The sequence below is a fragment of the Camelus dromedarius genome, chromosome 13 (assembly GCF_036321535.1).
Source record: "Camelus dromedarius isolate mCamDro1 chromosome 13, mCamDro1.pat, whole genome shotgun sequence".
NCBI lineage: Eukaryota > Metazoa > Chordata > Mammalia > Artiodactyla > Camelidae > Camelus > Camelus dromedarius.
In genome coordinates, this window is record NC_087448.1 from 33,711,773 (window position 1) to 33,727,463 (window position 15,691).

A 15,691-nucleotide genomic window follows, 5' to 3' on the forward strand; every position below is an offset into this window, starting at 1 on the left:
GATGTATTTTATGACTATATTTGGATACATTAGTTAAGCAGATGGTTTCTTAAGGTTTGGTTATAAGTTGCTTCCCAGGAAAACAACTTTTTTTCTTGTTAAATGGAATACCCTCTGTTAAATTCATTTCTTGAATGAATTAGATGCTCTAAATCCAGTCTATTGATGGGTCTATGTTATTAGCCTCTTACCTGGCAGTGATCAGGTTAACCTGTGAGAATTTTAATGAGCTGAATTCAAAGGTCCTTTTAAACCCTGTAAACCTATAGTTTAAAATATGGGATTGGGAATATGGCTGGATTTTTTTTTGCTTCTATTATATTAATACGAATTAAGATCATTTCTACCCTATGTCATATAAACAAGATAAAATATCTCATCCATTGGCCTCTAACTATTTGATCTTGGGTCAATCAGTCTCTGTGCCTTGATTTCCTCATTGACAACAGAAGTTAAGAAAAGAATCTCTCATGTCTTTTTCAACTCTAATATTCAATGAATCTATCAGATGTTGAAGTCACCAAAAGGGAAGGGAATTGCTACACATCCTTACTTGCAAGTACAATTTTCAAGCCCAGATTCCAAGCTCTTAAAAGAGTTTCAGTGTCTCAGATGGGCATGAAAAAGAGACCTAATAGAACTTAAAAAGAGCAAAGGCTGAAAGAAAGGCAAAGAGGGATTCAGAGCTACTGAACTCAGTGTCAGGAGTATGAATCATATTTACTCTTATTTCCTGTTTCTTTTGATGTTGAGTCTCAAAAGAAGGCAGCTACCTTATCTGCTTGCTTCCTTCTGCTTCTGTACACACACACACACACACACACACACACACTCCACCAGCTCCTCCTTAGAAGCTGGAGAAAAGTTACAGTTTGTTTTTGAACATGTTCCATAGTTGTTCCAATTATTGCAGAACATTGTGGGTTGTAGGATTAATTTAAACAACGTCTCTCCACAGTGATGCAAGAAAGCCAACCCAAATTACTGTTGGTGATCTCATTCCCTGTTTATCTTAGGTCTACTGGAAATGATAAGAAAAAGACATCATGTAAATAGTCTAGCAGAATCTTTTTGTTGTTGTTCCTTTTTTAAAGGAGTGTGAAAAAATCTACTCATTCTTATCAGATCTTTATCATCTAAGGTTGCATTAAAACAAAAACTTTTGTATAATACTTTGAAATTGTAACAGAATGCTCATACAAGATCACAAAGAGCCATGATTCAAATTCTAAGTTGAGGCAATAATCATAATTTCTATATTTATTTCTGTTTTCCTAAAATTATTTTCCTTATATCATGTATTATCTTGATTTGGAAGTGGATTTCTCTTATCGGTATTATTAATATGAAGAGAAATATTTTACAAAGTGTTATCATGTATGCCCACTTCATAAAAACTACCCAAACTTAAGTATTAAGCCTTATTACTTGGAGTAAATATATTTATTTTAATATCATTATAAGCCTAAAATACACTCTTATTTGACAAAGACATTATTCTGTATGTTTTTGAGGAACAGCATAGAGGAAAAAAAATACCACAATGTAAAAATGCCACTATTTCATCTTATTCTCTTCAGATTTTATTCTTTTTGTTCTCTTTATTTTGAGATGTTTTTATACATTGCTGAGCACATTTGGGAGATCCAGAGAGGTCATTAAAATGACCACATTTAAAATATGACCAACGTTTTGAGGACAAAGATTATTTCTTTTCATTCTTTTAATCAAATCATTACAAAGTATTTGGCACATAGGAGGTTATTAAGAAATGTTTGTTGAGTCAATAAATGCTTTTCTTTGGGAGAATCTTCACAAAATTTAATGTGCTTCTTGAAGAGAAAATCAAATTTTCTTCCTCCAGAAAGATATGTTTCCCAGTTATGCTTTATATTTATTAATACATATTTTCAAAATAGTTTCTTAATACAAGTTCCTGTAATCTATTTCTGGTTCATTTTCATACCTCTTGTCACCAGGAGAACAACCTCATAAGATTAAATCAGGGAAGTGTTAGTGTTTTAAAGAATCATCTGTGTATTACAGCTCTCTGACCTGAGGATTAAAAGATGAACAGTACAGTGGCTTTGCTGAAGTTATATTAGTTTGGAGCTTGGAGACAAAGAAAGTAATTCAAAAGATGGGTTCTATTAGCAGTGACTCATCTGCAGATATTTCCTTGTTTGTTAAAGTACATTTCTTCAGGGATTCTCACCCCAAACCTATATGAAGAACCATTTCTCAGACTTTGAAAGTGAGCATGTTTCTCATGTGACTTAGTTTTGTTCCTTAAAATACATGGAACTTTAAATTTAAAAATAGATTTTAAAAACACTCTAGTCTTTTAAACAGTCACAGCTAGATAGATTCCAGACTTGCTGAAGAGTTTCCTTCCAACAGCACTGTGATTAGTTTGTTTAATCTGGCCCTAAATACTCAAATTATCTCAGAAGGTTCTCAATGTACCAGTTTTTTTTTTTTCTGAAAAGAAAGTGGATTTACAGTTAATGAACATCAGAACTTTGATGGTGCTGTTTTTCTCTTTATAAATAAAAACATGTATAAGGAACAGGAGAGTTAAAAATTATACTTTAGTTTTAATACATGCATTTTCAAAGCTACCGGCCAGATAAGAGCAAATGATTATAACAGAATTGGCGTTAAAGTTTCAGCTTTCCTGCAGTTGCTTTATTAAGTAAATTATTTACGTTGTCTTATGAAGATCTAAATTGAGTGGCTGATGTTTGAAGAAGCATACCCCACCTTAAGTTGTGGGGTGACATATCTGATAATATCCCCACACACACACACATACTGCATTTTTGACGTGGAGAGGTAGAGACTCTCTAATCTAAAATTTGCATTTTATAAACAAAGACATTGAGGCTGTGAAATAAAAAGCTCAGATGGTGACAAAGTTGAGGGTCAAGTCCAAGTGTCCCAAGTGCCGACTGGCACTTTCTAGTGTATTCTGGAACATCCCTTTTTTAAATCTAAATCATTACTTTAAAAGTTATGAATTTGCATTCTAATTTAGATAATATAAATAAATTTAAAGTCAAAATTTGAAACTCTCAACTTATGAAACCACATATTAAAATTATGTATTCAAGGGATAGTGTTTCTTTGTCTGCTATTAATATGCATACTATGAAAAAACAAAGCATGTCTCTCCCTCCTTTTCTTTCTGTGGATGCTATTAAAAACATAGGTTGTAGTTTCAGGGTCTGTTTCAGAAAATTTTTCAGTAAAAGAAGTCAAATAAGCCACTGAACTTATTTAAGAATTTGCCTTGAAAGACATATTCAAATAACTGGCCTAGCCTTGAATTTTGAGTTCATTTTAAAGCACTCTGGATTTGAATCTCTGAATTAATCACCTGATTCTTTTGATTGAAGGTTGACTTGCAGACTGTTGTGAAAGGCTGGCATGCTGATAGCCAAGGTTAACATGATGTTAAAGGTTTATTTTTGGAAAACATTGTTTCAGGATGATGTAAGGACACGGTCCTAATATTGGAAATTATATCAGTTCTGATTTTTAAAAAAATTCTCTATCGTGAAAATTTCAAAATATAGTCATAATTCTAGGTAAGATAAATTTTTTAGAAATATTTTACCCTACACTCCAGGATGCATTTGTTTTAGACATTATATATTAACAGCAGAGAAAACTATGCAGTTTGTTTGTAGCACATAAAATTTTATAAATAAATATTTATATAACCTATAATTCATATAGTGCAGTGTGAAATATTTTAGAAAAAAATATAGTACTCAGTGTAATATTAATAAAAGAAATTCTGTGTAAAAAAGAAATACTCCTTTATGTACAAATATATGTAATCGTCAACATAAAAAATACAGATCACCTATAAGAAACACGGACTCACAAGCATGATTGTGTGTGTTTGCATGTGTGTGCACACATGTAAGCTCAATTCACAAAATGTGGCCTCTGTATAGAATATTTAATGTGTGGAAACCCCATCACTTCATGGCCTGGACTCACCTATATTTTAGGCTCTATTAACTTTTCTGTGTGTTTTTAATGTCAGTAATTGGAACATTTAATGAACAAACACTATTGTTTTCTCGTAAGTTAGTTTTAGAAAACTATGTATTTGACACTCTTTCGGAACTCCTTGGAAGTTGACTTTTGTAAGCATGCACGACCTAGGGTGGAAATGAGATTCATCATTTTCCTTCCCTGATGTTTTACAATTCAGTCTGGAAACATAACAGAAAGACTTCACCCTCAAATTCCCAGTGAGCGTATCTAATACAGGACCTCTCTCATGGTGTTTAGAATAGTAAAATTATTTTTACTCATTTTAGTTTTAATTGTGTTGAGAAAATTTTAATTTTTATTTCTCTTCAAGGTATAAATACAAATCAATGACAAATACATGAAAAAGTCTCAGGGATTTTATAACAAAAATAGTAAAATAAACTTAAATGAATTATAAAACAATTGTCTTGAATAAAAATATAGCATGAATAATACTGATTAAGCCTGGTACTGAAAATGTTTGTTATTGTATTCTTTGGAATATATCTGGACAGAAGTTAGTGTCTCTCCCTAAGTGTCAGTATGGTTGCGAAGGCCTGCATTATCTGCATCCATTTATTTAAAGTGCAGAGTACAGTTGCAGTGTGCAGTGCTGACTGGCATGAACGAGGCTTTGCCTGAACAATATAACATGCAATCCATTTGTAATTTAAAATCCTTCAATGTCTTATTACTCTTGTGAAATGGTTTTATAGCCAAGTAATAATACAAGAAGGAGACCAATGGAAAAATTGTAAAGTATAGAACATTAGTGTTTGAAGTGTTACTTTCTGAGGGTTTTTATTTCTATGCATACCCATAGCAACTGGGTCAAAATAGGTGCATAAAACTCTATACAGCGTCCATGAACAACTTAAAGAAAAGGTTGTGATGTGCAGAGAGCAGCTACAATTTGTGGTCCTCATAATGGTAGCTTGGCATTGCTGTTCCTTAGTGAGTAATGACCTAAAATTGTCTCCAGTTTATCTATATTAAGTTAGAGAGCTTAGTAGTAATTGCTTATAAAGAAATTTATAACTGGATGTGGGAAAATATATGGGCTTATTCATATAGTTGTTTATTTAGCAAAATTGAGTTCATGCTCGTGGACCCAGCACCCTGGCTCACTCCGTGTTCGGTTCACAGAGGTCTGCTCTGTTCCTACACATTTAGAGGAAAGCTGCTGAGTAACATTGACATAGGGTGCTGTTGTTTCATTCTTAATTGAATTATCAATATTTCTACAAGACAACACAATTCTTCCTCTCTTCCCACTCTCATTAAATATTATATTCAAGAAAGAAGATAAAATTCAGCCTAATGTAGTCCCCTTAGAAACTGAATGTTTCTTTTAGGAATATATCTCTATTTCTATCTGTATCTCTATCTCTAGTTCAGTATTTGTGAATTATTCTTTAAGAAAAACTTGAATAAATTAGGAGTTTGGGATTAACAGATGCACATTACTATATATAAATGAGATAAACAACAAAGACCTACTGTATAGCACAGGGAACTACATTCAATTTATGGTAATGAACTGTAATGGAAAAGAATCTGAAACTATATATATATATATATACATATATATATATACATATATATATAGTTTATATATATAGTTACATATATATCTGTTTGTATATGTGTATCTAAAACTAACACTGTAAATTGACTACACTTCAGTAAAAAATACAAATTAAAAAAAAAAAAAGAGAGAGAGAGAGAGAAAAGACTCGAAAGCCATTGCATAGAAGGAAAACCAAGCATTCTCAGGAAATGAACAATACATGGAGTTGCTAAATCTTTATAATAAGCAAAAATATTTATGGCAAAAGATTGCTCTCAAATACCACTTAAGCAATAACACATTGAGAGAAGCTATTTCTTGGTTACAGTACTTGGCACCTATACTTTTTATTAAATTGTTACAATTGTTTGGAAAAATGTCTGCCAGCCTACAATAGAAACCATTACATTTTGGAATAGCATATGAAAGAAGAATTCCTAAAAAGGGCAAAAGTTCCATCCAGTACTTTAACTTGAACCACTAACTGGATTTCATCAGATGTTAATTTCACATTATTAGATTTTTTTTCTAATCCTCTTTTTACTCAGATTTGTTAAGATATTTTTGGCAGGGGGTTATAAAGTATTCCTTATATTTCAACTGGCTTGGAATAAATAGGTTCCATTTAGTGAATTATAAAATAGTAAATCAAGGTAAATATTATGCCAGTGCTTTAAAAGTGATGTCCTTGCAACAAGAGTACACAATAAGAAACAGATCTTTTTATCTGTTAATTTCACTCGATCACCAGAAACTATAATTGAGTATAACTGAGGGAAGCCAGCTACTCTACTTAATGACCTGTGCCAAAAGACTATATAAAATCAGCTTTTGTTTTCTCATAAATTTCACATGGAGCAGTCAACGTTTCCTTGTTCACTGAGCAACAATGACTACCTCTATCTGGCTAGACTCTCTGGAAACCTGGAATGAAAACGGAAAGGCTTGTTGAGGCAGAAGAGAAAGAAAGCACTACTGAGGAAGAAAGGAGAGGAGGTCCCTTCGGGACATGAAGAAAGGGGAAGAAAGGCTCTCTCTAGACTGAAATGAGATACAGAAAAGGGATGGTAGGAAGAGTGGAAGAGAATGTACACAAAGCGAGGAAGGGCTATTTGTCAGTTCAGGGGCTTTTCAAGCAGATCTCAGTCAACTTGCATGCCCCAGGGGGTCTGATGCCCAAGAAGATAGACTTGGCAAACTCTCCCAAAGGGAAATGTTGCAGGACCCAGGAGTTGAACAGGAGCTAATGTGTTCATATATGCAGTAGAGAAATTCAAATGTATCCACTTATGTAATGTATTACTGTGAGAAAATGGCTTCCTGGCATGAGTTACTAAGTGTCCAGCTGGAGAAACAAAGCCTGATGGCTAAACCCACTGCTTTGTTTGCTGTTTTTATCGCAGGTACTCTCAATCTAGGAGACTAATGCACTTTATTGTTCTTTTAGCATTTATGATACAGAATGCAGGTCTTGGGAATACTAATTTTGTAATTTCACAATGAATTCGTCCATAGGGGACAAAAAAATAAAAGCGAAGAAGCAAACACTTACAAAGAAATTATTACCCAGGGAGTTAGAAGCCAAAACAATCTAGGTGAATATGAGTCACTATAAAAGTCTTGCATTTATTCATTTATTCTTTCATTTCACTTGAAATTTTCATGTATAATATTTATAAAATGCCTAGTAAACTGCAGGCATTGTACTATATACTGGAGACAAATTGCCAATAGGAGGGTCATGCTCCCCTGTGAAGTGAGAGAAAGCAAACTATAAGGAAGTAGAAAAGGACCTTTAAGCTGTAATACCATAGAAGGAAAACCCAGTGTGTTCCTCACATTTTCTGTAACGGGGAGGATTGATCTGAGCCAATCAGAAGGGACCTATCACCCATGTGGTACCCAAACTCTTAAAGGAACACAATTTCAAGATTTTGTGATGCATAAAGCCCTTTCATAAACACTATCTACAAACTGGTTGAGGTGGACTGAGCAGATTTTTAACACAGGCATGCTAATTGTTTTTCTACGTGCTTAATCATTTTTGGGTATTTAAAAAACTCAGAAAAGGTCAAGAGAAATAAAGAAAATGCCTATGTCCCTGGTACCCAACATTAACATATGTTAATATTTTCTGATATTCCAATTTTTAAAGACATAAGTTTTTTAAAGAAGAAAGGCAAAACAATTTTATTTTCACAAAATAAACAAGCAGACTTCCTCTATGCTACTGGTATAGTTGATATTCCTTTTAAGTTGTTTTATGGTCCACCATTTCCCTTCATTCTACATAAGTAATCTCTACCTTGATATTGATATGTATTCTAGCCATCTGTGTTTCTATGATTTGATTACATACTTATATGGCATTTGGTTTTAAAATTTAAACTGCATTTTTAACTTAAATCAAAATATCTCTTACCCAAGCTGAATACATATGCGTTCACATGTCTTGATGAGGATTTTAGCTTTTTTATCCAATCATATTTAATGATGACAGGAAAATAAGCCAACAGAGAAGGATTCACTGAAGACCTTAGAGAGAAGGCAAGAGATACAGGCTCAAGGCTTCCTGATCTGAGACATGAAATGACTGGAACACATTTTCAGAAACAAGAACCTACATTATGGATCTCTGAAAATATACATTTTATCAGTTTCCTGAAGTATCATAAAAATACATGGTTTGAAGTAAGCATGTTTAAGAGTGTTCTGAGTCCTTTCCTTGTCAGTTTACAGACAGGAAACTGTTTAATGTATCTGTTTGAGAAAGTGTTTTAGAATCAGGAACCATTGGAGGAGGCCATCAGAAAACATGTTTTCTGAGAAAGTAATCAATCTTCATTTTCTCCAAGCTTTTCAGTTTTATCAAGGACAATGTTCACATGTGCAGTTAAATGATTCCAGAAGGAGGGCAAAAAACAACCATGTAAGTGTGGTGTCCGGAAAGGCTAACGGCACAAATGTATCTGGTAGGAAGACATTGTCAGCTGTGTCAAGGGCGAAGAGGACTAAGATTTGCCCTTTGATCTGCTGTAATTGATGATCATGAAAGAGCAGGTTCAGCCAAAGGGGTGGTGAAAACTTGACACACATGGGCTCTCAAAGGAATGGATGGAGACACTGAAGACACCAGGTATAGGCAATCCTTTAAGGTAGATTCTTTTCTGTAAATGTGAATTTTTTATTAGCCTTTAGAACTTTTGTGTTGAAAATTGAAGAATATGTTCAATCATGCTTCATGAAAGCAATCCCTAGTTTCTTTTCAACGGGTAGGATTAACATTTTCAGTGGGACGTTTTAACAAAAGGAATTGTTATTTAATGAAACCTATAGCACAAAAGTACAAGGTGACTGCCTCTATAATGATTACACAACATTTTTAACAGCACCATTGATTTTGAGGAAACAACCTTGATTTTGTAAGGAGGTAGGAGGAGTAATAGAATAACAGGGCATATTGCAACTACTACAAAGTAGGGTGGAAAATGTAAGGAACCCCTTTTGTAGCAAAGAAAACAGCTGTCTTACTTATGGTTTATGAAATCTTTTGTTGCTTTTGCTACTGTTGTTTTTCTTTTGATATTTTGCCTATGAAGCACTTCCTTAGAATGTGTCAAAAATGAAAGAGCTAATGTTTCTGATCAGCAGGCAAGTTTGTGTAGGTATTTCTGTGGATACTGAAGGACAATTTCCCAGGAACTGTGATGGGTGCTTAAGGGAAGTAAGAGATATCCACATAATACAATAGAGACTATTAAATGGAAAACATCAAATTAAATTTAAACGATAAAATAAATGTATTTGTAGAGATCTCCATTTAATATGATTGTTGTTAGTGAGCTCTAGATCTCTCAAGTTTGATTTACACATGAATCCGGCAATACTAAATCTGATTTAGCAAATCCATCTTGACCATAAGTCATTATACAGTTATTCATATCACATTTTGCAAATGGAAAAAAAATTTAGTGGGTGAAATTTCAAGACTTTCATGATAAATCTTTCCATTTTCAGCTGCAACTCTCTTTGAAATAGAAACTTGTTAGGAAGAATTCATAGCAATTGTTTTTCCCTCAAGAACTTGTTTCCTTAGAGTTTGGGCTATTAATAATATTTGATCTCGAAATATTGTTTATTGTGTTATTTTTTTTCTTTCTTTCTTGCTCTGATTCATAGATTTGTAATCTCCAGAGGCTATTTACATCTTAACACTAAAAGAAAATTTCTAAGTGATCAAATACCGTTGGATTAAACTTTCCCTTAGGTGTCATTGACTGTTCTATAAATGGGGCTGTTCCAGAATTAGACCTGGAAGAGGGCCGGGGGAGGGTGATGTGTGAAATCTTGTTTAGATGGAAGAACTTATTCAGGTGTGAGTTATATTGCAAATGCACTCATTTTGCTTATATTGTATTTACTATCTTAGGAAGGTTGGGATTAAAGGAATAATGATGAAAGCTCACCTTTGGCACCCACCATATATAAAACATCTACCCCATTATTGGGTAGTCATCTCTTATATTAAGTCCAACCCTATAATTTCTCATCATTGGATCTACTGTTAAATTTGATGAACTAATAACCTGTCTGTATCCTCAAATTTTATCTCACTCGATCTATGGTTAAAACACTACTGAACTATTTGTAGCTCATAGGCCAAGTCCCCAGATTCATGTCTTCTAGCTTTTGCACATGCTGTCTGTCTGTCCTGAACATTCTGGACATGATTCCATCATCAGTCTGTCTTGCAAGACTCGGCTTGTGTATCAAGCCCAGGAAGGAGTCATCATTTCTTCTCCATCCCTTAGCAACTTGTGCATGCGTTTTCACCTGACAGTTTCAGATCTCACGGTGGTTACATATTCCAGTTACCACTGGCATGAGAGTGCTGCAGATATTAAATGCCATGCCTCTGTGAAACAGTAAAATCCTGATACATAGCTGCACTTAGCAAATGTCTGAGAATCAAACGAACAAACAGATAGAATATGTGAATGAATAACAAATGAATGAACCCTTTAAGGGAGACATAGCAGAGTAGCAATAGCCCCAATCTTGTCACTATTACTGGGCAAATCCTTGCAGACAGAGGGCACTGAATATATCTGAACCTCTGCCTTCTCCACCTGTTAAAGAAGGATCTCATTTTCTGCCTCTCTCTGCAGAGGTTTCCTGTGGATAATACATAAAATCTTATATGGAAAGATAAAAAGTATTATGCAAATATAGGATTTTTTTTCAGATTCAGTGGCATTATGATATATTCATGAAAAAAATCGCCTAATATTACAATGGTTAAATAAGGAAAAGGACAAAAAAATGCTAAGGAGCAAAAGGTCAGATTGAAAGAGGAGTGAGGCAGAATTTGCTAAGTATCTGGAGGCCTTAATCCAGAGATTCTAAACTCTGGCTGGACACTAGCATTACCTGGGTATTTAAAAATTATTTTTGCCTGAACTCTAACCTAAGGTGGGTCTTGGTCATTGACATTTTTTTTAACACCTTTTTTTTGTGGAATGATTCCTGCACAGTAAACTATATATTTCAGATAAACAATTTGATGAATTTTAATAGATGTATACACCAATGAAACCACCACCACAATCAAGACAGCTAACATTCCGTCACTCCCCAAGACGTGCAATTTTTGAATTCCCAATTTATCCCTTTCCACCCCTTTTGCCCCCTGGTAACCATAAGTTTGTTCTCTATGTCTGTGAGTCTGTTTCTGTTTTGAAGATAAGTTCATTTCTGTCCTTTTCTTTTTTTCAGAGTCCCCATATGAGTGACATCATATGGTATTTTTCTTTCTTTTATGGCTTACTTCACTTAGAATGACCATCTCCAGATCCATCTATGTTGCTGCAAATGGCATTATTTTATTCTTTTTTATGGCTGAGTAGTATTCCATTGTTTGTGTGTGTGTGTGTGTGTGTGTGTGTGTGTGCATGTGTATGTGCATATATATGTGTATGTGTGTATATACATACAACATCTTCTTTATCCAGTCAGCTGTCAATGAGCATTTGGGTTGTTTCCATGTCATTGGCACCTTTTAAATCTCCTTGTGTGATTCTAACATATAGCCAGAATCAGACCCACTGTGGGCCATAGGAATTGAGGAAATTTTCTAGAGAGAAAAAACACATAATACCTAAGATGCTGGAAAAGATTAATTGATATGAATAGATATGAGGAAAGGCTAGGACAGAAACTGAGAGATTAAAATGTCTAGTAATATCATGGAAGAAAATAATTGTTTTAAGGCCTAAACTTTTGGGGTTTTTTAGAAAGCTAAGAAGATGCTGTGGAAAGATATCAAAGATAGCCCTTCATAGTTAGCAATGAAGTTGTTCAGACCAATTTATTGATATTCCAAGAGTTAATCCTGGTAGAGAAACATGTTATAAACTGCACCTAAGTCACTTAGGTTGCAAACAGAGATTAAATGCAATTCATTTCCCATGGAGAGTTCCTAGAGAAGTAGGTTCTGCACTGGGCTGAAAGGATGCTGTTTGTAGAGAGACAGATGTATGATCATTTTTTTCATGCTAAAATCTTTCTAATATGGGTTTGGGTTTGAGAGTCAGGCCTTTTTAATCTGCCATATTGCTGTGTCTTAAAGAAACAAATAAAAATAAATGAGAAATTAATAACTGATATTCTTCAAAATGTGATGAAAGATATTCAGAAATAATTTTTCGAATTTTTCCCCTTTTCTGTTTTATTTTAAAATTACTTTAAAATAAAAAAAAGTTTTAAAAATATAATGTAAGTATTTCAATTTCAAAATATGTTTAAATATATAAATTGGTGATCTTGAGATGAAAATATACTGCCCTCATTAGTGCTAAATTCTAAAACTCATTTGCTTTTTAAAATGTCTTTGTCTTTGATATTAATTTTCTAATGGATTGTTCTTTGGGGTGAGGAAAGTAAAATTTTATTAGTGAACCAAAAATGTAGCATACTAGCTGGAAAAATAGTGTCTTCCCTGCTTATGCCATAAAAAGCTGTGCATATGTCGTAGTCTTGCAGGAGAGGAAAGGTTACATCCCAATGATTCACCCTTTTAGGAGGCACTAAGATACCTTTTATTAAAGTAGAAACCTTAGAAACTCCAATGTTATGTTTAATCAGTGGCCAAGCGGCAATACTTATAAATATTCCTTGCCTTGAATCCAATATGAAATTTAGAAAGAAGGAAATAATAATAACAGGAAGTGAATAATATCTTATTTACACATAAAACAACCCTTGTGAGGAATATGAAAAACAGCCATTTTAATATTTTCACAGAGAAAGGCCAAGTCATAATTTAATATCTTATGTTTTACAATTCACATCCATTTCCAGGTGTATTATTTTAGTTAACCCATTTAAAAATATATTTGGAAAAAAAGTGGAGCCATATTCTAAGGCCTTAAATGTTTAGTTTTTCAGTTTTACCTGTTTCATATGTATCATTTATACAGGGCATGCATACAGTAGATAAGGTATGGGTCATGGTCCCAGAAAGCTGGGTAGCAGCCCAACTGTGGGAAAAATACATTTTCATGCCTCATTTTCCTCATCTGTAAGTGGGATAGTAATGCTATTTATGTCACAGCTTAATAATTTGTATATGATATATATCAGGCATTTGAATAACATCTCACACAAATAGTAGCATCATATAAGTTTTAGCTACTAAAGGTATAAGTATAATAAGTCCATCTTGCTTAAAAAAAAGAAATGGCAAAAATAAAAGAACTATGTCTTAGATTTACTTAGTTTTAGTTAAAACATTTTGGCAGCTTGTTTATCCTGGGGACATTTTTTGTCTTTTTGTTGAAGTCCCAGTATTCATGCATGTACCCACGGTAGACATTGGGTACATGTTGACATGGAACCCTGTTATTAGACTCTTAGCAAACAATCAGGTCTCTCAATCGACATTTTTCAAGTGGAGTAGTGTGTCACAATTATTTGGTAATCTCTTTCAGTGTAACTCAAACAGCAAAAGTGACAATATTCCTGTCACTCCTCAGAAATGTCCCAGCTCTGCGGGCTTCCACATTCAGGACAATGAAGAAAGCCATTACGAGGTATGCTGTAACTCTGTAGAGAACATGTTAGTACTAAGCAATTTGCATTTTCCTAATGATTTAAATACTCTAAGTTAACTGTTATAAGTGTTTTCTTTGCTGACCTCTTTTCTGGTCATAGTTTTATACCAGTACCTTTTTAAACAACTTTAAATAATTTTAGAAGAAAAAGCAACCAGCAGTCATTTTCCTTTTTGGTAATTCTCAAATTGTTAAATAGAATATTCTTGTCACTGAATGGAAAGTGTTGACTTGATCAATTCTTTGGAGAAAGTAATGAGCAACTTTCTCGTGGAGTTATATGATCTTAATTAATTTATTTTTATTCTTTGAGCTGAAAGATGTGCACATGCATTTGTTGAAAGATTGATTTGCTTCCACCCCTAAACTCAAGGAAGATAATAGAAGACAATGTTGCTTAATATGAATGGGTTAAATTGAAGTTTTCATTAATCTTTTCTTTGTTTTTGCTACTTTTCTCAGCTTGATCTTTTATTTTCCTGTATGTTTGAATTTAAAATAAAAATAATTTCTCTTTTTTTCTTAATCAGTTCATCCACTATATAAGATCCATTCTTTTTTTTTTTTTTTCTTTTGAGAGAGCTATTCCAGTACCAATTACTTTAACATGGCAGGATGTGTAAATCTGCTATTTTTCATTTCATTAAAAAAATTGTGGTATAAAACACATAACATGAAATTTACGTTTTAATCATTTCAAGTGTACAGTTTGTAGTGCTAAGTATTTTCATATCGTGCAATTTGTTTTTAGAGAATTGTATTTCATAGTTAACTTTAATATCAGTGTACACATATTTGTTTCACCTATTATCCTAATAGATGTAGATGGATGATGGATATGTATGTGCATATATGTAGGTCTGTGTGTTGCTGTGTTAGTGTGTATTCCATTTCCTCATTGAAGCTAGGATTCCACCGCCCCACCCCCCATTCCCTTAAAGGTATTGAAAACGTTTTGATTATTGTTAGCAGTAAAAGGTTTTTCCAACTAAAGAAATCTATCATTCTCAAAGCCCCAGGTGTAATATAGGTCAGAGACTACTTTGGTTAATAGAAATGTGATTGAATGAGCAATTTCTTTTTGAACAAACCATTAATTGAAATGGAGAAAAGATAAAGTGATATTTTGGGCTGTCTATCCCCCCAATTCTTTCTCCACATACTTTACTTGTTCTTATTTTTCTTTGTTTGGATCTAATTGTTTAGAAACATCCTTCTAAACTACAGCATGCATTCTTCTTCCTATTTTGCTTTTATTTTCTTCCTTATCTCCCTCTCTTTCCCAAAATGTTCATCACTTGACAGAACCACCATCATTTTGACCACTTGAATTTCCTCACCCCTGTGTGTGTGTCATGTCTAGAACACAGGGGTTTGTCCCATTAGTCACCCTTATTTCATTCAGTAGTAACACAATGACCCTTACTCTATGGCAGAAATAAGTAAGTTTTATTCATAAATAAAGATGTGTAAATTAAAAAAAAAAGCCCACCTAGAATGTTCTGAAAGCCACTGAAATCCAAATGTATTTCAAATTCCTAAGAATTATATTTATTTTTTATAATATTTTCATGTCAGTATTTTTGGAACAAAGACTCTATACTCCCCAGAGAGCTCTTTAATTACCCAAAGGGTGGAAAAAGGAAAATGTTAACTGAAGATTTTCTTACTTTTTGTAGAGAATTTAATGAGCTGTAATTAAAATAATTTTCTATGAACCAGATTTGTTCTTCCCTAGATATTTTATCAGTCTCAAAGCACAAGAACATAGTTTGTACTGGGTTTATTTGACTAAAGTTGTAGGAAACATTGAAAAGAAAAAAAAATGATAATCAGAGTTATGAAGTTGATTTTTATTATGGCTTCAGTCATCAAAAAACAGTGAAAAGTAAATCTACTGTGCTATAAACAAAGGAAAGAAGGGAAGGTACTTTAGAAACTTTTATCTCGCAGATTCTTA

At 33.4% G+C, this 15,691-nt stretch overlaps 1 protein-coding gene across 7 annotated transcripts in view; it reads left to right on the top strand.

The window, feature by feature from the left end:
• PCDH9 (protocadherin 9) overlaps positions 1-15,691 on the top strand; it is an 858,857-nt gene that overhangs the window by 307,161 nt on the left and 536,005 nt on the right. For 3 of the 7 annotated variants that reach the window (XM_010982176.3, XM_010982179.3, XM_064492888.1), the window contains exon 3: positions 13,609-13,710. The exons of 2 other annotated variants lie outside the window; for them this stretch is intronic. In XM_010982176.3, coding sequence (XP_010980478.1) covers positions 13,609-13,710 — 102 coding nt within the window. The remainder of the gene's footprint in view (positions 1-13,608; positions 13,711-15,691) is intronic. 2 more of the 7 variants (XM_010982177.3, XM_031466105.2) reach the window with 1 other exon arrangement.